The sequence below is a fragment of the Stegodyphus dumicola genome, chromosome X1, assembly GCF_044657685.1.
Source record: "Stegodyphus dumicola isolate Sdum_Otavi_A_Nest chromosome X1, ASM4465768v1".
Taxonomy (NCBI): Eukaryota; Metazoa; Arthropoda; class Arachnida; order Araneae; family Eresidae; genus Stegodyphus; species Stegodyphus dumicola.
Genome location: NC_140780.1, coordinates 9,549,866 through 9,572,461, shown reverse-complemented (window position 1 = coordinate 9,572,461; position 22,596 = coordinate 9,549,866). Strand labels below are relative to the sequence as shown.

The 22,596-nt window shown below is 34.5% G+C and overlaps 2 protein-coding genes across 3 annotated transcripts in view; both read right to left on the bottom strand.

Annotated features, from left to right (window-relative positions):
* The window catches only part of LOC118200565 (soluble guanylate cyclase 88E-like), an 81,235-nt gene extending 66,096 nt beyond the window's left edge, over positions 1-15,139 (bottom strand). The window contains exon 1 of one of the 2 annotated variants that reach the window (XM_085807001.1): positions 14,414-15,139. In XM_085807001.1, the coding sequence (XP_085663127.1) occupies positions 14,414-14,973 (560 nt within the window). In that variant the 5' untranslated portion in view covers positions 14,974-15,139. The remainder of the gene's footprint in view (positions 1-14,413) is intronic. The other variant, XM_085807000.1, reaches the window with a different exon arrangement.
* A 5,660-nt stretch (positions 15,140-20,799) lies between these two features.
* The window catches only part of LOC118191430 (uncharacterized), a 355,798-nt gene continuing 354,001 nt past the window's right edge, over positions 20,800-22,596 (bottom strand). The window contains exon 4 of the mRNA XM_085807210.1: positions 20,800-21,984. Within this exon, the coding sequence (XP_085663336.1) occupies positions 21,687-21,984 (298 nt within the window). The 3' untranslated portion in view covers positions 20,800-21,686. The remainder of the gene's footprint in view (positions 21,985-22,596) is intronic.

The window sequence follows — 22,596 nt, the reverse complement described above, 5'->3', positions numbered from 1 at the left end:
TATTTTCACTGTTTTGCCTTATTTTATTCATGCATTATTTTGCTTTTTAGCATTTTACTTTAGTATTTTTAGCATTGCTTGCACCCGTCTTCCATCACTGCACTATCCTCTCGCCCAGCATTTGTTTACACCGCCCCCAGCACTCGTCTTGAACACAATGTGTACCAAAATGTGTTACGTTGACCAAGTTAATTCCGTCAGTGGGGCTATCTGGCCGATATGCTAACTGCCCCAGTGGATCGGCTGCCTCGCTGTCGTTGGAAAGAAAGTGCCTGTGCGGCATGAGGGCACTTTAAATATGCGGCGAGCCGAAAGTCCTCTCGACACCTTCTGACCCGTCCCGCCCCCCGGGATGTTTTCCTTCAAAACTGGGAGGCGGAACAGTCTTAGTGTCACCTGTATGGTGTTTAAGGCTATTGCCAACGACAGATGCTATCTTGCACTCCTTGCCACGATGAATTTGGTGAGTTTGTTTTGATGTTACCGTCATAAAAGTAAGATAAGTCACAACATACATGTATGAAACATTTTTCAACATGTATGAAAAATCAAGAAATCGGACGATGAGAAATCTTATTTATACTTCGAAAGTCTAGCCTGCTGAAGCTAACTTCTTTTCTAGGAGCACAAATTTAAGAAGCATCAAATTCCAAATTCTTAGGATTTCTTATATTTTGAGGCTGTATCCGACATTCATACCCGTCAAAAATCCTGTCCAAATCAGGTCAAGTGATATTTCTTAAAACCTTGTTGCTGTTTTTTACTGTTCATAGATGCATTAAATATATTGAAGATACATTAAATGAAGATTAGATTAGAAGATGAAGATTAGCATGTAGTTTCAAGGAAAATTCTATCATTTGAGTTATCTGAATGTGAATCTGAGCAGTAACTCACATTAGCGGTAGCATATTTTGAAATCAAATCATTTAATGCTTATGTTGCTTTTTGACAAATTTCTGAGATTCGAAGCAAGTGAAAACTGTTTCAGTGTTAAGGATAAGATGTTTCTTTAAATACGAAACCTAATTTTATAAGGTTTCCCACAAATGAAAATAACCAACCGATCCAATCCTTTAATAAATGAAATATAAAATATTCCATACATTTATGAGAAAAATTTTGTGCAAATATTATAATCAACGGATTTGAGGAAGAGCAGGATAATGCGCATGTTATATATAGAGCATGTCGATAAAATTTGGTGGCAGCAATTTTAAACAAAGTGAGGACATTGAACTAATAACAAACCTCCGATGACAAAAGGAAGAACATATTCTTAAGTTTTTATATTTTATTGTCAGTTTCTACGGAATCACCCAAAGGAATAGCTTAATGCTCGCAAATATAAGGTGTTTCACAGATTATTATAACAATTTTGATTTTCTCCATCAGTTTAAATGTTAATTTTAAAACACAAACGTGATTGGCATCCAATTCGAATAAGCTTATTATCGTCTGCAGCATTAAAAATATTCTTTTCTTGTTGGTGGTGTGTTGAGTTATGGCAAAGCACACGAAGGCTATCTGCCTAAGGGAAGGGATGCCTTCGTGGACGACTTTCTAAGGGAAACTGGCTCGTGTACACGTTACACATGGGAAAAAAACCACGAAAACGCCCATGCAGCCAGCTCGTTCGCGGGATTCGAACCTCGGACCGAACTACCAGGGCTCAGCGAATTTACCGCTCGGCCGCTGGTGGGTCATAACATTCTTTTCTTTAAAATGTCGTTGAAAAATAAACAATAGATCGAAGGCTATATTTTTGCGCTGTCCGAAGAGAAATACTCTTATTCAGTTATTAAAAAAAGATGTGAAAAGCATAGTTTTAATACTTCTACACGTAAAATAAGTGACATAATTAATATGATAGGAAAGAAACGTTAAATCTAACTGGGGGGAAAAGGCGAAAAATACACACAGCTTTTATTTGATCTAAAGTCGCATCTCTTGTTTTAAAAGAAATTCAGCTTCGCCCCCCCCCAAAGAAATTTCAGATTCTTTAAATATCTCTGTACGAACTGTGAGAAAATTTATAAATTAATTTAAAACTAATAAAAACACACACAAAACAACAACAACAAAAACATTATGTTTATCGCCTAACTCCGAAACACGTCTCTCGACTATGTGCAAAGTGCTGTATGAAAATTATTTGTCAGGTGAAAAATGGAAATATTTAGATACAATTGATGAGACTTATCCGATTGTAGTAGAAAAAGAGGAGAAAAAGACTTAATATGTTGGTTCCACGAAAACAAGTAAAGTTTTTCTAAAGGTTTTACAGTTATTACTGGATTGATTCTCTTATAAAGAAAACTTAACATAAGGAAAGTGGAAATAAATGTCAAAATTAATTCGGAATACTATCAGAAATATGTTTTAACTCCTATTTTTAAAGAAGAAATTCCATCTCTTTATAAAAACGATCTTCACTGAGTTAAGTTCCATCGGGATCCATCCTCCGAGCCCTACCTCTAAATCTACTGCTCTATTTTTGAAACAATGAGATGTGAAACCAGAATTGAAGCTATTCTTTTTTAATGTATCCCACACAATTTCCCTGATGTGTCTCCTATGGCTTACCGTGCATCTGGACTTTTAAAACAAGCTTTATAAGCGGTATTCCTAAACATTGGATGGACTCTGGAAGATTGTGAAGAAGGGGTGGTATTAAATCAACCTTGATATTTTAAGAAAAGGACTTTTATCTTGGAAATCAAGATGTAATATATTAGTTCAACGAAAGAGCTACCAGCAGAGCCAGATTTAGACTTGATAAGGCTTTAAGCTATTTGAGATATAGGGCCCTTTATAAGTTTGATATAATATGCACAGTGTTCCAAAAAGAATATACGTATTAAAAAGTTTTATTTTGTCCAAACCTTCGATCACTGCGCCTCAGCTCGGTTATTGGCGAGTTTAGTTTATATTAATAGCCGCTAGATGTCGGTTGTCTTCTGTTTTGCGTGGTAACCGTCACATGTTTAAAACGGCTACTCCGCAGCAGAAATCATTTTGTCTTCTCGAGTTTGCGAAGTGCAATTCCGTGATTACAGTGCAAAGACGTTTCAAGTTGAGGTGCCAAAGTGATCCTAAGAATGGGCGGAACATTCGCATATGGTATCGACAGTTTTTAAATACACGATGTGTATGTAAAGAAAAGAGTTCTGGCCGCTCTCGTGTTCCCGAAGAAAATGTTGCACGAATTCAAACTGCTTTCCAACGTAGTCCTTCAAAATCAACTCGTCGTGCAGGTCGGGAGTTACAACTGCTTACAACAATGATTTGGCGTGTTTTGAGACGTCGGTAAAGCCGTACAAATTACATTTGTTACAGGCCCTGCGTCCTGATGACAAACGCAAACGTGTGGCATTTTGTAACGAGATTATTGCTGCTATTGACAATGCTAACACTTTCGCACAACGCATCGTGTTCAGTGATGAAACGACTTTTCATGTTAGTGGTCATGTAAACAAACACAATGTTCGAATTTGGCGCCTACAGAATCCACATGCAACCATTGAACATGTACGAGATTCGCCCAAAATTAATGTGTTTTGTGCGATATCCCTATTATCTGTTTACAGCCCATCCTTCTTTGATGGAAACACGGTTAACGGTATCTCGCTATGTTACAGAAGTGGTTGTTTCCGAGGCTGCACGAAGACAACTTCATTTTTCAACAAGACGGGGCACCCCTTCACTGGTGTTGCCAAGTGCGTGATTATCTGAATGAAACTCTACCGAACCGTTGGATTGGTCGTCAAGGAGCTGGCGACTTAGCATGTCTCAGCTGGCCTCCACGGTCACCGGATTTGACACCCTGTGACTTCTTCCTGTAGGGTTTCATTAAAGACGACGTTTATGTACTACCACTCCTACAGAACTTGGAAGTGTTGACGAAACGGATCCGTACTGCCATAACATCAGTGACGACGGACATGCTTGTCCGAGTATGGCAGGAATTTGAGTATCGATGTGATATTGTTCGTGTCGCTGATGGAGGACATATTGAACATTTGTAATCTGAATTTGAGAGGTTCTTACATATGTGTGTAAAGTTTTATATTCGTACGTCGTACAGTTTAATAAATATATGCATTCGAAATACGTATATATTTTTTTAAACACCATACTATTTATACTATAATTTTTTTGAGGGGGGCAAGAAAGTGGGAGCCCTAAGCTACAGCTTATACGTAAATCCGGCCCTCGCTATCGGACTAAATATATTAGAAAATAAAATTCTAAGGTTTGTTTATATAATTTATTCTAAGGATTGTTTACCTTCGTTAATCGTTACAAAAATATGTGAAAAACCCTCTGTATGCTTGAAATAACCATTAGTAGGTTTAGCGTAGTGTTACAGCCATTCTCAGAAGGAAGCAAAACGAAAGCCATTGTCAGTTGTTGTCAGTAAGAATAAATAAATCTTATCAACCCCCATTATTTTCCGAAAGCAGTAGTCTACCAGTAGCTAAACTACTTTTCTCTGGTCATTAGTCCCCATACATTTTCACCGTCCATTTAACAACAGAGAGTGAGCGATAAAGCGACCATGTTCGACTACTTACGCAACTCCGACGCGGACCGTTTATTTTGTTTGTTTAGATTTGCCAACAGTTCCGTTTCAGGCACAAGCATTTCTAATTATAGTTTTATCTGCGCGTTTGTGACCATAGTGTCAAAGACAGTACCTATTATTAAATTCATACTTTGTGATTGACCTTCAGACTCCACAAATGTAGGACACTGGAAGAGGGTGCATGAAACTGAAGCAATATCACACGACTTCCTTTGATTTTTTTTTTTTTTTTTTTAAACAGTTCGCCTAGTAAGCGCATTTCTAAAGGGCAAAGGTTTATGCATATTATTTTATTTCCCCAGTGACGAATATTTTTAAATCATACCTACTACATGCAGATGTTTTTGTTACTGAAAATTGTTTAAGATATTTATATTTCAGATTTTAAATAATTAACCCAAAAGGCTTTAGCCCAGAGGCTATTAATTTCAAAACGGCATTTTGCACGATTCACTTTTGAAACTCTTGCCACCAAATATTATCGCCATGAATTATATTTAAGAAAACTAAATAATGCAGCATCTACACGAATGTTTCTCGCATTTTGAAAAAAAAAAAAAAAAAAAAAAAAAAAAAAGGCATCTAGAGCCATCCAAGTTTGAATAACGTAGCCATCCAACCGAATATGAGCATCTGGAAACCCAAATTTGGAATTTGCTTTATTATCCATTTCATATTTTGTAAAGCATTTATGAACTTTTTATTAAGAAACTCAACGATTTCAAAGCGAGCAATGGCAACACTGTACGAAAAAAAACTTCATCTCCAGCGCGCGACTCTGTTTCGAAAATTCTAAAGATATGCTCTTTTTAAATTATTTTGCGATATTACCGCTGAACTGAATTTTACGGTTTAAGTGCGAAGATCATGATATTAAATAAAGATAACACACAAAATGTTAAAAAAGTCCCTTTGAGCATAATATAAAATCTGAAAGGTTTCAGATATTTTTTTATTTCAATTTCTACACGATTAGAAATTGTCACTGAAAAAGTATCAGTCGATTGTTTATCATTTACTGCAAACAGATGTTTTCTAAAATTTACGATTTCTTTTAAATTTCTTGTCGAGAAACCACAGAAATCGAAGCTATCCCTTTTAAATGTATCTCACACAATTCCCCTGACGTGTCTCCTATGGATTATCGTGCATCTTAACTTTTTAAAACAAGTTTTATAAGCAGCGGCATTCCTAAACATTGGATGGACTTTGGAAGATTGTGAAAGTAATCAAATAAAAAGCTCAATGCAATTACTTGATAAATACTTAATCACATTCATTTCACACAATTTTACACTTTAATTTGTCAAACAAATGATGTTAGTTATATTTTCAAATTTTCACAGGACTAGTTTCGATGGTTTTACCGAACTAGCCTTCTTCAACTGCCAAAGTGCAAATGAACGAAACAAGATATAGTGATTAGATAAGAATGGCTGGACAGGAGTAAAGTTACTGGCGCCATCAATTGATGAAACGAGAACTAAAATATAATTTCCTTAAAGGTTGAAGGCAAAGATGGATTGGAATTAGGGCCGTCAACTAGAGCAGGAAGAATTTTTTTGAATGTGAAACGCCTCTAAAAATGTAATTCACCAATGGAAGATCTTAATCTTACACTTTCCGGCACGCTATCTTTTAAAGACAGAGTTTTGATAGAAAAAAAAAATGGTAGGCAGTCTAATTAGGCCTAGAGGAGTACACAAAAATTTTGTAAAGATAGCGCTTATCGTTTTAGTTCTGTTGGTGTGCCCAAAGTGGCACATTGATTGAATAGAGCTTCAAAAAGAGTGCTGAAACGAGCATTGTTGTCAATGAACTGAAATGTCAATGAACTATATTATCGGTGAGCCCGGTCTGAGCACACCTAGCGTTCACCGTTTGATTTTAGGTAATATTTCAAGGTAAAAATTTAAAACTAACATAGAATAAGGTGATTAGCATACAGCCAAAAAATAAATTTTTTTCAAACAATTCCTTTTTATACACTAAAAAAATCTGGAAGATTTCTTTGAAAAAATGAGGGTCTTAAAAAACTAAACATGGCTAAAATATATGGACTGGTTTGTGTTGATCTGCCGTCTACTATAGATAAAGAAGTTTCAGAGTAACCTATAAATCCTTTTTCATTCAATTTTTCTGTGCCGCAAAGGGTTAAAGGCCTTTAATAATTATCTTAATCTTAAAGGCTTTTAATAATTATCTTAATCTTAAAGGCTTTCAATAATTATCTTAATCTTAAAGGTTAATAAAAGGTTTTTATCTTAATTATCAATGTATAGTTCAAATGAATTCATAAGTGATGGTCGTTTGCTTGGTAAAATTTTAGAAATCGTGGCAGGTTACCTACTAAAAGGGTGAAATATGTTTGTGGAGGATTTTCTTTAGGAAAGTGGTTTATATTCATCCTTTGAGGAAAACGATATTAATGAAAGTGACTGTTCGCAGCATTGATCGAATGCGCACTGATGTTTAATGCCACTGAATGCTGTTATTTCGGAGAGCCGTGATAAGTGTCAGACAAGCGAGGCCCTTGCCTCGAGTGAACAGCTAAAAGGGGCGCCAAACTATCTGAAAATTTAGTTATTCGTTTAAAATGTTATAATTGTTAACTATAGTCATTGAAACATATTACGAAACAGAGTTTAAAAATATATTGAAGAAAATATAATTTTGTTAGCACTATTTATGATATTAGAAAATCGTTATATTCTTGACATTACTCTCATTCTCTATGCTACGTGGCTTACTGCCTGATATTTACTAATCATCTTTTTAGCCTTTCTTTTCCGGTTAGCTTACTTTAAATTAATTACTGACAAAGTATGTTGTAGCATCAAAATTATTTAAATGCGAAATTGTGGAATTATTAGATTATTTTGAAGCAGGTGACATGAAAATTTTACAATCAATTCAGCTGAAGAATGAAAAAATAAACGACATTAGTTCATTTCCATACACGATACTATTTCACGTATGCTCTCTTTTCTAATACTGAATTTTTTTAGGAATTAAATCATTAACACTGATTTAAGACTGACATTGATCACATGATTGACATTGATTTCATTAATCTGAGTTATAGAACCTACTGGAAATCCTATTAAATCTCATAAAATTTCATATCGTTTTAATTTCGTTATAAGAAGCTTCCATAAATACCATCATTTAATTCAGTGATTGTCGGTAGCTGCACATAATGGTCAATTTAACAAGTGCATTAATTTTGTACGATACATTTTATTCAGCCATTATTAAGGAGAACACCTTAAAATGAAATTTACTTCACACATGGGCTTTCTGAATGATAAATTCCTTACTTAAAACAACGCAAAGTTTTTTTTCCCCTGATAGCGGTATAAAGAGAATTAAAATGACGACATCGAAAACCGTTGACTTATTCGAAGTACACATCATCTCAAATCTTAAATTATATAGTATTTAATAATAGGTATAATTAGAGTAAGACACGATACACTAAGGCTACATGTCTAAGGTACATTCGGGCTTCCTAAGGGAAACTAGTTTTTATTCACGTTACATGAATTACACATGAAAATCCAGCCAGCCTGCGTTTTACTTGCAATTTGAATTCGGATCAAAATATCAGTGTTAAGCGGTCTTACTCGGCTGCGGTGCACTAACAATAGTGCAGGCAATATTTATTTAATTTAAATATTATAGTAATTGTTAATAAAATATCTGCCATTTGGGAAGCGATTTCCTTAATATTTATAAATGGTAGTTTCGAAGACATATTTTCCCCCGAATGGCATTGCATAAAAGAAATGCATTAAACTAGGTATATATCCCCCGAATCAAACAATAAGCCTATTTACATGCGAAATTCTGCTTCTTTTATTTCGGTCAAAATTTCGTTGCCCCCATAGAAACTAAAATCACGGAAAACCCGAGAACCGTCCGCTGACTATCACCGATTTAACGGACTGGATCAATTATCGAAAATGTTGTACAGATAAATTTGTTCATCTCCCTGTCATATACAGTTTTACCTCGGAACAGAACCAAAAATGAGAAGCGATAAAAAATATGCCGGTATTTTTCATTCTCATTAAAGCACTGGTATTCAGTAAATTGCTACTTCTTAGCTGGCAGAGCACACATACATCACGCCTTTTTCTCTAACGACTTGCACATAATTTGTGGAATTCACTGATGCGATGGCAATCGGGTTCTACCGAGAAGCGAAAGTTCCCCTCAGGCATCGATTACAACCTGTTCCAACGTTTAACGGTTACTGGAATCTGGTTCTACTTTGGATCACCACTTCTGTCACCTCGATTCATAAACTGAAGATGAGTATAACAAATTCATAAATGTTAACATTGGAAATCGACAAAGTTGAAATACTTTTTAATGCAGCTTCTTTAAATCTCAGTTATTACCTTTCGCATCCAATCAAAAGTATTAGAAAATACAATATTAGTCTTCATTAACCTGCAATTTTTAATCAAGAGGCAAATCATCAAATTAATCGAGGCAAATCGATTTTTTTGCCTCAATTTTTAAATCGAGGCTAATCTATCAGGTAGAGTTTCAAAATTCAGTTTCTCTTTAAGCCCAGAAGAGCTATTATTTTCGAAACTGCATTTTGCATCGAATCGCTAAAAATTATCTGTATCACTTTTCAAATTCTTGCCACCAAATATTATCGCTCTGTATTATATTTAAAGAAATTAAATGATGAAGAATCTGCATAAATGTATGCATGTTCCTCGCACTGTAAGAAAACAAAACAACGGCACATAGAGATTTTATATTTCATCAAATTTTGAGATATTTATATTTCATCAAATTTTGAACAACTTAGTAATCCGGCCGAATTTGGTATTTAGAAATTGTTTTATTGTCTATTTCATATTTTGTAAAACTAACGAATTTTTGATTAACAAACTCAACGATTTCAAAGCGAGCACTGGCAACACACTGCGCGCGCGCGCACACACACACACGCACCAAAAAAAAAAAAAAAAAATTCCTGAACTGTCTATCAAGACAGTCTATCGTAAATTCTGAAGATGCCGTTTAAAAATATTTTTAGCGCATGTGTTATCGAAACATGTATGTATGTGTGAATGAAAAAATCGCCCCTTTGTGCATAATATAAAAAAAAAATCTTAAAGCTTTCACTTTTTTAAAATTTATCCAGGAAAGGTATAATGGTTCGAATAATCACGTATGTTTCGAAAGAAATACATATTTTTCGAAAGAAAATTTATTCATCATTGTCAGTGAATCTATGTAAAGAAGTTAATAACAATTATTTAGAAAATAAATTACGCGTGTAAGAGAACTAGTTAAGTTAGTTAGTTTTCTTAAGGTATTTATCGATTAATAGTAGCTTTGACTACTTGGATCAATAGCATAAATAGTTTGAACTAAACTAAATAAAACAGTTTAAGTGCTTGTAACAATTATTTTGAATCTGCAATAAACCCGTCTAAACACACATGTTAAATGATGTTAATGAACACTTCCAAATTAAAATTTGCATCATCTGATGTTAAAATTATTTCATTTTATTATGCTTTTATTTGAAACCATATATTTTCTTTTTGCAAAAATGAAATAAATTTTTGTAGGAGCCCTATAATGCAGACATTTCTCAAAAGCTGCGAATCAATATGCAGTTATAAGTTATAAAGCAAGCAGTTATAAGAAGGCTGTTCGCACATTTTTAGGCGATTTTCCTCTGTCGTAAAAAAAAAATCTTTTGATTGGAATTTTTTTTCCGACTGCAGCTATATTTTTGAATGTATAAATTATCGTCTGCTACTCGACAACTTTGTTTTCATACAAAATGACGCTTTTAAGGAAGCAATGGATGGAAGACTGTGTTCTTTCCGTAACATAAATTATTCGTAGCTAGTGATTAAAAAATTGCGAAAGCCGTGGGTTTTAGACAACTAAAGCTACGATAGGTAATGTTGTGAACAAGAAAAAACACGCCAGAATTGAGCTTCAAGGGCAAAAATTGTTCCATATACGTATCCAGGTGAAAAACTTAATGTTTCGAATGTTGTTAAGGTAAGATCTTTAATGTCAAAATAAAATATTTTAAGCCACAGCACAATTACAAAATCATAAAAATTTTCAATGTCAACTGTAAACAGCCGATTTATGTCTTTAAAATGCGAAAAACATAATCTGAGTCGTCTTTCTCCATGACATATAGCAGAATTCTTTATGAGAAACATTTATCCCGACAAAAATTGAAAAATGTTGCCACAACATACCAAGCTTGGGTTTAATTAAATGATCGCAATAAAAAGGGAGCCATTTAAGTGGTGTATTTAATTATGGCAAAGCACACTAGGGCTATCTGCCTAAGAAGAGGGATGCCTTTCGTGGAGGACTTTCTAAGGGAAACTGGCTCGTATACACGTTACACATGGGGAAAACCACCAAAACGCCCATGCAGCCAGCCCGTTCGCGGGATTCGAACCTGGGACCGAACTACCAGTGTTCAGCGACTTTACCGCTCGGCCGCTGGTGGGCTGGAGCCATTTAAGAGGAGAAAAAGTCTTAAAACATGGTTCAAAGAATCTAAAGAAAAGTTTTCTTAAGGAATTTATGATTGTAGCTGTTTTTTCATAAAACGGAAATTAAAAATAAAGAGAATAAAGAAAAATGTTAAGATCAATTTCACATATTATTAGAAAAATATGTTATACTTAATTTTCAAATATGAAATACCTTCTCTTTACACACAGTGTGGATTATCAGTAGAATTTGCATCAAGACAAATCAAGCAGCGATATCTACTAAATCTTCTGGCCTATCACCGATACATTTTTGAGCTTTCGGAATTTTAAAAAGCAGGTTGTCCAAACGTCGACCTACAACTTTCTTATATTTTGGAAAGCTGTTGGTGATGAATGGGATAAAATACCTCTTCCGAAACTATAAAAATATTTTATCGTCTTGGAAATTATGATGTAGAAAGGTAGTGAAGAATTAGGGATTTATGGAAGATCTAAAACTTACAAATTTCAGGTAAAATATTTCTGTAATTACAATGAAAATCCTCTAAAAAATGTGCGAGCAGCCTCGATGTATTACAAGAGAAACGATAAACTAGTATTTATTTTGTTTGCCAAGTTACCAGACACAAACCTGCCTGGAAAATATTACAAGGCTGAAATTACTAGCAGAACTAACATTTCTGTTCAGAAAATCATTGAATTTCACAAATAGGATCGCAAGTTAAAGAGCTATTCCACCATAAACATACGCTAAGGAAATTCAAGGAAATGCTTACTCAGAAAGTGGTAAAAATATGCACAGTGCTACGTTTAAAAAAAAAGGGTACACTGAATCATAGAACTATAAAAGAGCATGACGCAAACACTCTTAACATAAAAGAATATATAATGTAATTTTCACTTTCGTAAATATGATTTAACACACGTATAAAAGTATTTATTGCCTGAATTTGCGATTTTTGTTTTGTATACGCAACAATTACTTTTGGTGCATTTTTCTACCCTGATTTTTTGCAATAGCGATATAATTCTTTTCTATCTATTTTAAACTTTACAACATAGTATCTAATCACAGTTCTGTAATACATTCCAATATTAATTTTATAAATTATAGTATACAGTCGTCATTGAAGATAAATGGTGGAGAAAGGATCGAAAAGTTTGTGCGCTGGACAATTTCAAAATTTCATTTCACGGGCATATCGAGTTGTGATGTAGCTCAGTTTATTTGAATACAGAAAAGAAAGCGATGGCTATCTACTCCAGATAAATTAATGTTTCGTAGAGGACTTGCTTAGGGAAACTGATTCTTATTCATTTACCCAAGACAAAAAAAAAAAAAATATCCATGCAGGCTGGTCTTTCGCTAGCATCTGTACCAAGATCAAATTACCAGTTTTACATCGTCTTATTCATTCAATAACTGGAGCTGGTGGATTCTTATCTGAATTACTAGAATTATGTGCAATATCCGTTTGTAGCATTGTAGCGAAGAGATAAAGCAAAATATATGAAATAAAAATGATCTACAATGTAGAAGAGCTATATTTCCATGAGGATGTGTTTTAACATTTCTACTGAATAAATACCTAATAAATATTTTATTACAAAAACAAAGCCCTGAAAGGTTTCAGATTTTATATTACTCCCAAAGGGGCGTTTTTAACGTTTTATTAAATATCATGTTCTTCGCACTTAAATCATAAAATTAAATTTAACAGCAATATCACAAAGTATTTAAAAAGAACATATCTTTAGAATTATCGATACACAGTCTCGCGCGCTGGAGATATAATTTTGCTCGCTCTGAAATCGTTGAGTTTGATAATCAAAAATTGTTTAAAGTTTTAAAAATATTAAATAAAGAGAAATAAAGAGAAAAATAAATAAATAATAAAACAAATTCCAAATTCGGGCTTCCACGTGCCCATATTTGAGTGGAGGGCTACGTTATTCAATATTGAATGGCACTAGGTACCGTTGTTTTATATCACAATGCGAGGAACATACATATATTTATGCAAGTTCTTGATTATTTAATTTCTTTAAATTAACACAGGGTTTGTCAAAAGTGAACAGTCATTTATAGTGAATCAACGCAAAATGCCAAAATGAAATTGCGCTTTGGGATAAAAATCTCAAACTTGAGCTATTAGACTCTTGGAACTGCGCAAAATTTAAGCATTCCGAGAATTCATTTTTGCTAATTATATGCTACCGATTTGTTCAAAAGGTAGTGAATTTCCACAAAGCACTCAAAGAATAGTCTCGTGAGTATGTTTTTGTGGAGAACTTCATTTGAGAAAGTAGGATCTTTAGAAAAGCAAATCTTAAGCTTAAGATCGTAACCCATTAATGCTTTGCCATATTCAAATAAAGAAGCAATATTACCCGAAAATGCTATTTTAGAGTTCTTAGAAGGGATGAGAAATGTTTAAAAATCCCAAGAGTTTCGATATTTCACATTCCTGATAAATAGTCCATCTAATTTTTCGCATAGTGGGGAAGAACAAATAAACTGAGCAAGGAAAAATATTGTTTGGCGATGTAAAGACACATACGGCTTATTATTTCACCGATGCTTTTATGGATTTTAACTTTAAGTTCTCAATTTGGTTTTAACTTGTTCAAGATTCCCGTACAAAAAGCTTACTTACTTTTATTACTTTAATTTCTTCACTACGCCTTTTTCTTAGGTACAATAACGTTTCCCCATGACCTCGAACTATATATATGTATTATAGAATCATTAGGGTTTTTTTTCTTGAAGTATATTAAAAATTAGCAATGTCCTCGCCGGGACTCGAACCTGGATCTCTCGAATACGCGCAGAGTGTGCTAGCGTTACAACACGAAGGCATGCAGAAAGGAGGGAGAAAATATATACTTTTCCTTTTTATGGAGGACCGGGGATTATTGGACCCAATCGTCATCATCCACCTCCTTTTTAGCTCGGGGGACAGTGTATACATAGTCATTGCTTTTTTTTTTGAAGCAGGAGTACATGAAAAATTAGCAATGCCCTAGCCAGGACTCGAACCTGACCTTTCGAATACGCGCCGAGTGTGCTCCCGTTAAACCACGAAGGGCATGCAGAAAGGAGGAAGAATATACCTTATAGTATAAAAAAGTAGTGACCAGTTTTTACAAAAATCGGTGATGTACAGTAAAATCAGTACAAAAAATCTCATGCGCTACCTCGAAAGAACGTTCGTGGAATTTAATGTTGGAACTGAAACAAAAACTGATCTTAAGAACTTATTTTCATGCATTATCATAGAAAGATTTGAATGATAAATAAAAAGATAACTTTTCTTACCTTAAGTCATAAATTAGGTGGCAACCTGACGAACCATTCCCGTCTTCCTCATCTTTCAAGATGCTTATTTGGAGGTCTAAGTCATAGAATGTCCGTGCTATCTGGATTAGCTGCCCAATCACGTAATATCCAAATCCGGATCTTTTGGATCTGTAGTGTAATCTTGCTCCTCCAACGTCTTCTTTTTCCACGTAGAAAGAAGGACTTTGCATCTTAGGATAACTGAAGCGAATCTGATGGTGGAGGTTGTCAATGCCGTTGAGGAAGTCTCTAAAATATCTACCCGAAGCACGGATGAGAGTATCGTATCCATAATGGGTGAAGAACCTTACGAAACAACGACCAAAAAAGCACAAAAAATCGTCTTTTTTGTCATTCGTGTGCATGGTATGCTGACTGCAAGCGGCGGCCAACTTGGGTATGAGGCGGTCCGGGTAGACCTGGTGGGTGGTGAAGACGGCATTTTTAAAGCCAGATTCTTCTAAGGCCTTATTCCACACGTCTTCTCCGTATTCTGTTTGAACATAATGCTGAATGCTCTCGAGAAGCATGCCATACATTTTTTACGGGAAGTGAAATCCGCTTAAAAAAAAGTAGATTTAACCTTTGACCGGAAGTAAACTTTCTCTGCGTAGTGGACGCACACTTGCGATAGCGGGTCTTCTCTTTACACTTCCACTGCGAGATAAGTACGTTTTTGATTTGGGTAGGCAGAGTGGGTATCGCAGTAAGTCACTGAGGAGCAGAATCTTTTTTTCCTTCTTTTCTTTTGGCGAACTTTGGCGAGCGCACGCAGGGTTACTGCATTGATTTCCTGATGCGCATCATAAAGCGGCATTAGCTCCCGCGAACACTGAGAGCGAGAGCTTTTCCTATTTATTCCACCATATACATCAGCACCGCAAACGTGATTTTATTTCTTTCGGCAAACTGGTCCCTTTCAGAAACCTTAGATGTCGTATTTAATGTTTCAGAATCGGAGCATTTACTCTTTTATTATTCGCTGTCGTCTGCTCAAACTTGCATTTACGTGAGCACAACTGCACTTACGTGAACACTTTGAGCACATCTGCTCAAACGTGCACTAAAACTATGCAGTTACGAAAATAACTGATTTTCTAGATTTTAAATAGCAAATTTATTTTAATCCGTTAATTTTTCTTTTAAATTAACATACTAAATTTCACCTAAATAAAAATAACACACAAATAAATTATAAAAGCAAGCAGAAAATAAGAGACAATGCATTCGATTGTTTTGAAAACTGCTTCAAAAATTGCACAATTTACCGACATATAATAATAAAAAACTGAGCTCCCTGAGCCGGGTAAGAGTTGGTATTATATGTATATAAGGAAACTTAATAAAAGGCGAAAATGAAAAACAAAATTTTTTATACCCGTCAGCTGCAGGATTGAAGTAAAATAAACAAAGCATCTAAAGTTTAAAAAAAAAAGTAAATTGGAGTCAACACAAGGCAACTCCTCAACAATATTAATAATTACATCCTTGCACAATTTCTTTAAAGTTTTAAATTTCTCATCTATAGTGATATGAAAATTATTACTTAAACCTTAATCGGGGGTCATATTTGGATGACTATGATATGAAATTTAATATAAATATGTACAAAAATCTTACTTCTTTTCCCTTTTCAGTTATGTGTACTTTCTCTTTGCTATCTTATAAATTTATACTGGCCTTTACTAAAAAAATAGGGCTTTTTAGCTTCGGAGATGTTTTGTACCCCGATTACGTGAAGACTTATCTTTTATAACACATATTACCCTTTTCCTCAACTTTGAGCTAGTACTACTTACATGTTTTCAAATTTTATAGAAAACGGTATCTTTTAGAAGATTCGTAACGCCGCCATTTTGGAACCGACGAACACCCTACCTCGCAGTAATAATTTTTACGACAGGCCCCACGTTTGACACCCCCGCACATAAAGTTTAACAGGATAGGGTTCTTTTGAACACATGTTTAAATACTTAGTTCTACTACTGGACACTTTGAACCTTTTCGCATATTTTTGCCAAGAACTACCATTTTCTATTTTCTCCAGAGCAACTATGAATTCTGCTAGAAACACAGCTTGGTCATCTGAAGAATTAAGTAAATTTTCGTTTGAAGGTCGAGTGCCGTTTATTTTTAGACTACTGTTTAAATGACTATTTGGTTTAAAATATATTTGTATTGACTATTTGGTTTAAAATATATTTGTATTGCGCCTATATTTATATTTGATTTTGAATTTCGAATTTGCGTATAATAGTTTTAGACAAATTTGGTTTTTTGAATTTGACATAATGTAAAGTTTCATTTATTTATTTATTTGTTTGTTTCAAACTGACTACACACAAAATGCTATGTTTTATTCTTTTTTTCCAAGTGTTTCGAAGGCGTGTAGGGAAAATCCTAGTACATTTAAGATTCAGTACTTTAGGTTTTATATGAATTTTAATGTAATGAAAATTTGTTTCTTTTTTCAATTATCTCAAATAAACCAGGAGAACGAAACACGTTTTCGAAGTATATTAAACAACTTTTATGAAGCTATAATTCATTTTCCCCTTATCAGTTCAAAGTTGGAATTTCAGTAAAAGAAGATTTTTATATTTTTATTTGTGTATTTTTTCCTTTTTGCATTTTCGGTTTTAGAGTTTGTACCACTATGATCCTTTTTTAAATTTTGAATTGTTTAGATATTGCGTTACACCTCTTACACAAGGATGCAATTATTAATATTATAGAGAAATTGCCGTCTTTTCACTTCAATTTACTTTTAACTTTAGATGCTCTAAGTTTATATTCACTCCAAAAAAATGGAAGCACCAAGAAGCGGAAAATTTATCTTTTTCTGTTACTGAAATTGTAATTCCGTAAAGAAGCAACTAAAGATACCATTACGACGATATCGAAAACCTCACAGACAACTAAACGACTTCGAACGTTGTCGCATTGTAGGGTGCGTGAAATTGGGTGGTCATACCGAGCAATAGGCCGTCACCTGCAGCGTACAAACACTGCTGTGCAAAGATGTTGGCAGCAACGGTTGCTACAAAGAAACTGCCGATGAAATGAAGGCTGTGGAAGCCCAAGGATCACAAATGCGAGGTAAGATACGAGGATTGTTCGCCAGGTCCGAACAGCCCCAACGGTATCATTGTCGACTATTCAACACATTACAGCCACGTGTATACCTCCCGTGGGTACCATCCACCATCTCACAGCGCTTGTCTGAGGCAGGATTACTCACAGAGGCCTTCAAGACGTTTGCCTTTGACCCCCACAATATCGGCGGAGTCGTTTGGAGTGGTGTAGCAGCCAATCACCATGGCTGCCATCAGACTGGCATCGTATAGTGCTCAGCGATGAATCCCGCTTCAGTCTTGAAGCAAATGACCACCCGTGTTCGTATCTCGAGAGGACGGGTCCAGCGGTCCCAATCAGACTTTGTTTTACAAAGGCATACAGCCATAACCCTTGGTGTGATAGAGTGGGGCGCTATTCCTTATGACAGTAGGTCATCTTTAGTCATCCTTCCTACATCTTTAACAACTCAACGATATGTTAATACCATTCTGCAGCTGGTTGCAAAACCCTTCATGGCACATCATCACCAGCCATTTTCCAACTAGATAATGCCAGGCCACATACCGCTCGCATATGTCTGGACTGTCTCCGTGCGGTTGATACTCTTCCTTGGACAGCAAGTTCACCAGACCTTTCACCAATCGAGCATGTCTGGGGCATGGTAGCCCCCCCCAGATTAAGGTACTACAAAATATAGCAGATCTGGAGAACCAACTGGTGAATGCCTGGCAGAATGCGTCGCAGGAGACATTAGGAACCTCTATCACTCCTTGCTTCAAGCATGCATTGCCGCCAGGGACGGTTCGATCAACTACTAATTTTAACATTCAGTGGGTGATTGTGAGCCATGAACAGGTACTATGACCTTAATTTTTTAATCATTTTATTATCTGTGTATGAGTTATACACATATTGAATTTAATGAAAAACAATCACTTCCTTCAAGTCAAAACATCTTTCAAAATATAACTTACTAGTATGGATTCACTCTTAAGATAATCCTACTATAATTAAACTTGGGAGATAACCAATTAATCAATATTATTTAGTAAATAAATTATATATATATATATATGCATGCACACTATATCGGTGCCGCCGATTGCAACCGATGCACTACTACATTTTACGCAGTCCCATATACAAAATTAACGTTCTGAGGCTATTCGTTTTTGAGTATGCGAGATAGATACGTATGTACGTAACAACGTCACAAAAAAGTTCTTCAGAATCCATTTTACAATCTGTTTTCGGAAAATAGTCCTTTATTTTGTCCGCACAGATGTCGCACAAATATATCGTTTAAATTAATTCGAGAGCTGTAAAAATGGATATTTTCTTTTAAATAAGATACTTGAAATTTTTCACGATTACAATACTTCCCTCATTTCGTACAACTGGCTGACAGACAAACGATAACTACTTATACAGAAATGATACACTGATAATAGAAATGATACACTGATAATAGAAATGATACACTGATAATAGAAATGATACACTGATAATAGAAATGATACACTGATAATAGAAATGATACACTGATAATAGAAATGATACACTGATAATAGAAATGATACACTGATAATAGAAATGATACACTGATAATAGAAATGATACACTGATAATAGAAATGATACACTGATAATAGAAATGATACACTAATAATAGAAATGATACACTGATAATGATACTTGTGTATTAATGGGAATATGAATATTAATTACACGTAATTGTGTATCATCCTGTATGGTTATACATACACTACAAGAAATGATACACTTAAACGCTTACACATTAACAGCAATGATACTCTGACAATGACACTTGCACAGTATACGAAAAGACGACGATTAATGAAAATGCATAATCATGTATTATCCTACTTGGCTATACATACATCGATAGAGCTGAAACATTCAAATATTTATGCGTTCATAGAAATGATACACTCAGAATGATACTTGCGCATTATTGTGAAGATGACGATTAATGATTACACATAATCGTGTAGTATCGAGTATTTAAATTTATATTCTGGTAGGAAACTGAAATCAGAAGAGAAACGTTTCTTAAAATAAAAATAATGCAAAATAAGGTTTTATAAGTTTTGTGCACTGAAAAACGTCTTCGTGCCCGCTGGTCGAATTGCTTGTTTTTGCATTAAAACTCCAATTTCAGTTCTAAAAACTGTTTTAAGCTGTTTCTAGCTGCATTTGATGTTTTACGATTTTCTGTATTTTACAATTTTTAATGAAGATTTTGAATTTTTGTGTACTTGCCTTGCCGCTAAGCGAGAGCTGAATTAACTGAATGTGAAATATATCTCTAATAAAATTCGAGGAAATAAGTTTAAATGAAATGCAGCAAAAAATTGTGTATATTTCAATAGGCCGTACAAGGAGGACATGGTTTGTCCAACTCAGATTTTTTCTTTAATTAATCCTATACCTTGTTTAATTTAATACACAGTTGTTAATCCTTCTTTCGCAACTGGTTTGGCCTGATCAATATTTATTCAGATTTCCTTCACAGATACGACGTTCTGCAATTTTTTGATAGTTTTATTTTTAGATAAATTCTATAGATAACTGAAGCGGGGCATAGTGTTTCGCATTTTTAACAGGTTGTGAAACCTCAGAAGCTGAAGCTTTAAGAATACTGCGGATTAAATTATGTTGCAATGGATGTAGATAGATGAGAAATACTTGTTTCCTTTGCAAAGGGTAGATAAAATGCTTAACATCGTCCTGCACAAGCATATAAATATTCTCATAACATAAAATTCGAAGTTTATTTAAATTATCGAATATTTGGTCTTAAAGGTATATAGGCAAAGCCTATTTACCATCTTTAACTGTTGTGAATGTATCGTGTGCCAACTGCATAAATTTTCTTCATGTGGACCATAACCCTGAGCTACACTTTGAATATCACCAGATATATCCGAGTTAGCACGTTGGCTGTAGATTGGTTTTTCTGAAGTATTGCATCGACACAATTTTGTATTAGTAGGAAACTTTCATGAGATTTATATATAGTAAATAATCGTGAAATGATAAACAATGAAGTGAAAAGACTAATATCAGAATATTGCTGGTTAAAACATAAAATTTAAAATGTTACGGCATTATTAAGTAAATTACCACCAACCAGATCGAATAAAAAGTATCTATTTAAAACCATGGTAATGAAAGTCTAAGGTGTATTATAAACAACTAACGTATTGTTGCGTGCGTACGGGTTCGTTATGAAATGAATGCACAAGTCCGATGAAAAATGAACAAAATTTATTATTATCACAACAAATATGATTAAATGTCCTCAAATAATCGTGCAGTATTACATATTACAGTAGTTATCTTCTAACTACTCAAACGTTCAAGAGAACTTAATTCAAAACAGCTAAAGAAAGCTAATCCGCGAATTTGCTACAATCAGCAAGAGCAGTTTTCTAAAACAAACTTAAAACAACAAACTAAGTAACTAACTCAAATCACACTGAACTGAGAGGTTTTCCTCCTTTTATAAGATTTTAAATCGCGCGCGAGAATTTTCTGGAACTTTCTCGAAATCAAAGAGATATTTATTAAATGTCAAATGCGCGTGCTCTTGCATTTTTAATTTTTCCGGCTTAGCTTTCTCATAATATTCGTCACGCGCTGCACTGAACAGGGAATAAAACAATTTAATTTATAATTCAACTAATATTAGCTATTTAAATACCAAATCCGTAACACTGCCCCCTTTCCAAGGTCAGCACGTCCCGGGCAGTACAATCCCTGGACAGGAAGCCAAACTTAAAACTAAGGCATAAATGCAATACTAAGCATTACATTACAATAACAATCAACATGAACAATAAACGCAATAACTAACTTTAAACAAATACTAAATACAAAACAAATACTAAATACACATTTAGAAACAAAAAGGACCATGGTCTTACACTATTTACAATTATTTACACTACGTACTATGGCAATAGTAATGAGCTAACCTGTCGTAATGAACGACTTTATATTTAGAGTTCGAAGACTCACGGATCCGAACCATGACGTCATTCAGCCTGTTTAGGACTGTGCGCGGACCATCCAAAGGTGGCTGTAATTTAGGCCTGATTACTTTTCGTCGAATCGGGTTCCACAACCACACCTTGTCTCCTTTGCTGGATCTATGTCCAATAGCTCTCGTGTTGTATTGACTTCACTTTCTCAGTCGCCAAGTTGACTCGCTTTCTTGCGGAACAGTGCATCACTTCAAAACGGGCCTGGACATCTTGGATGTATTCCTCAGGCGATGAAGGCGCATCCGTATGGCAATCCAACAGGCGGTCGCAAGGCACTTGATCACTTGTGATGGAGAATAGCTGGCAATCTTTCTTGCGTTTCTTTTCGACCCTAGTATGATTTCGGAAGCTTCCCGAGCTGTGTCTTTTGGACAAGGCGTCGGCATTTCCAGGTGAGGATAACCTAATGAAAATTACATAAAAAAATTAAATTAAGTGCATATTTGTATTTGAGGTATGGTTAAAGTAGGAAATTTTATCGCATTTTCAGACTAATTAATTATTTAAATAGAGAAACAAACAATAATCTATGTAAACATTTTGAAATCTTATGCGAAGTTTGAGCATATGTGTAATTGTGCATCTAAATGGAAAAAAAAAATTGTCTAGCGTCCAGGTCAAATATTAGAGACTACTTCTTTAATGTGAAAAGTTATCCCGCCCGTTTATTCTGTTCTATTGATTAAAATGCGTCTAGACAGAATAAATTCTAAATTCTGACGCTTGACATAATTTCATCACAGAAATCTTGGGATTGCTTGTCAGAATACAAAACAAAGCGGGTAAAAAAGTAAATAAAGTGACTTTAGACTCATTATTTTAGCAAGTAATTATATAACTTTAATAAGTAATTATACAACTTTAATATGTATGGATTATTATAACCTTAAAATGTACATTTTTATTAAAAACTAATTTTAATCGAAAGTTTTTTGTCTTCCTTTTTCATGCAATCTATTGTTAGTAGATAGAATATTTATGTGAAATCTGGTAAAAGGGAATACTCAAAGAAAAG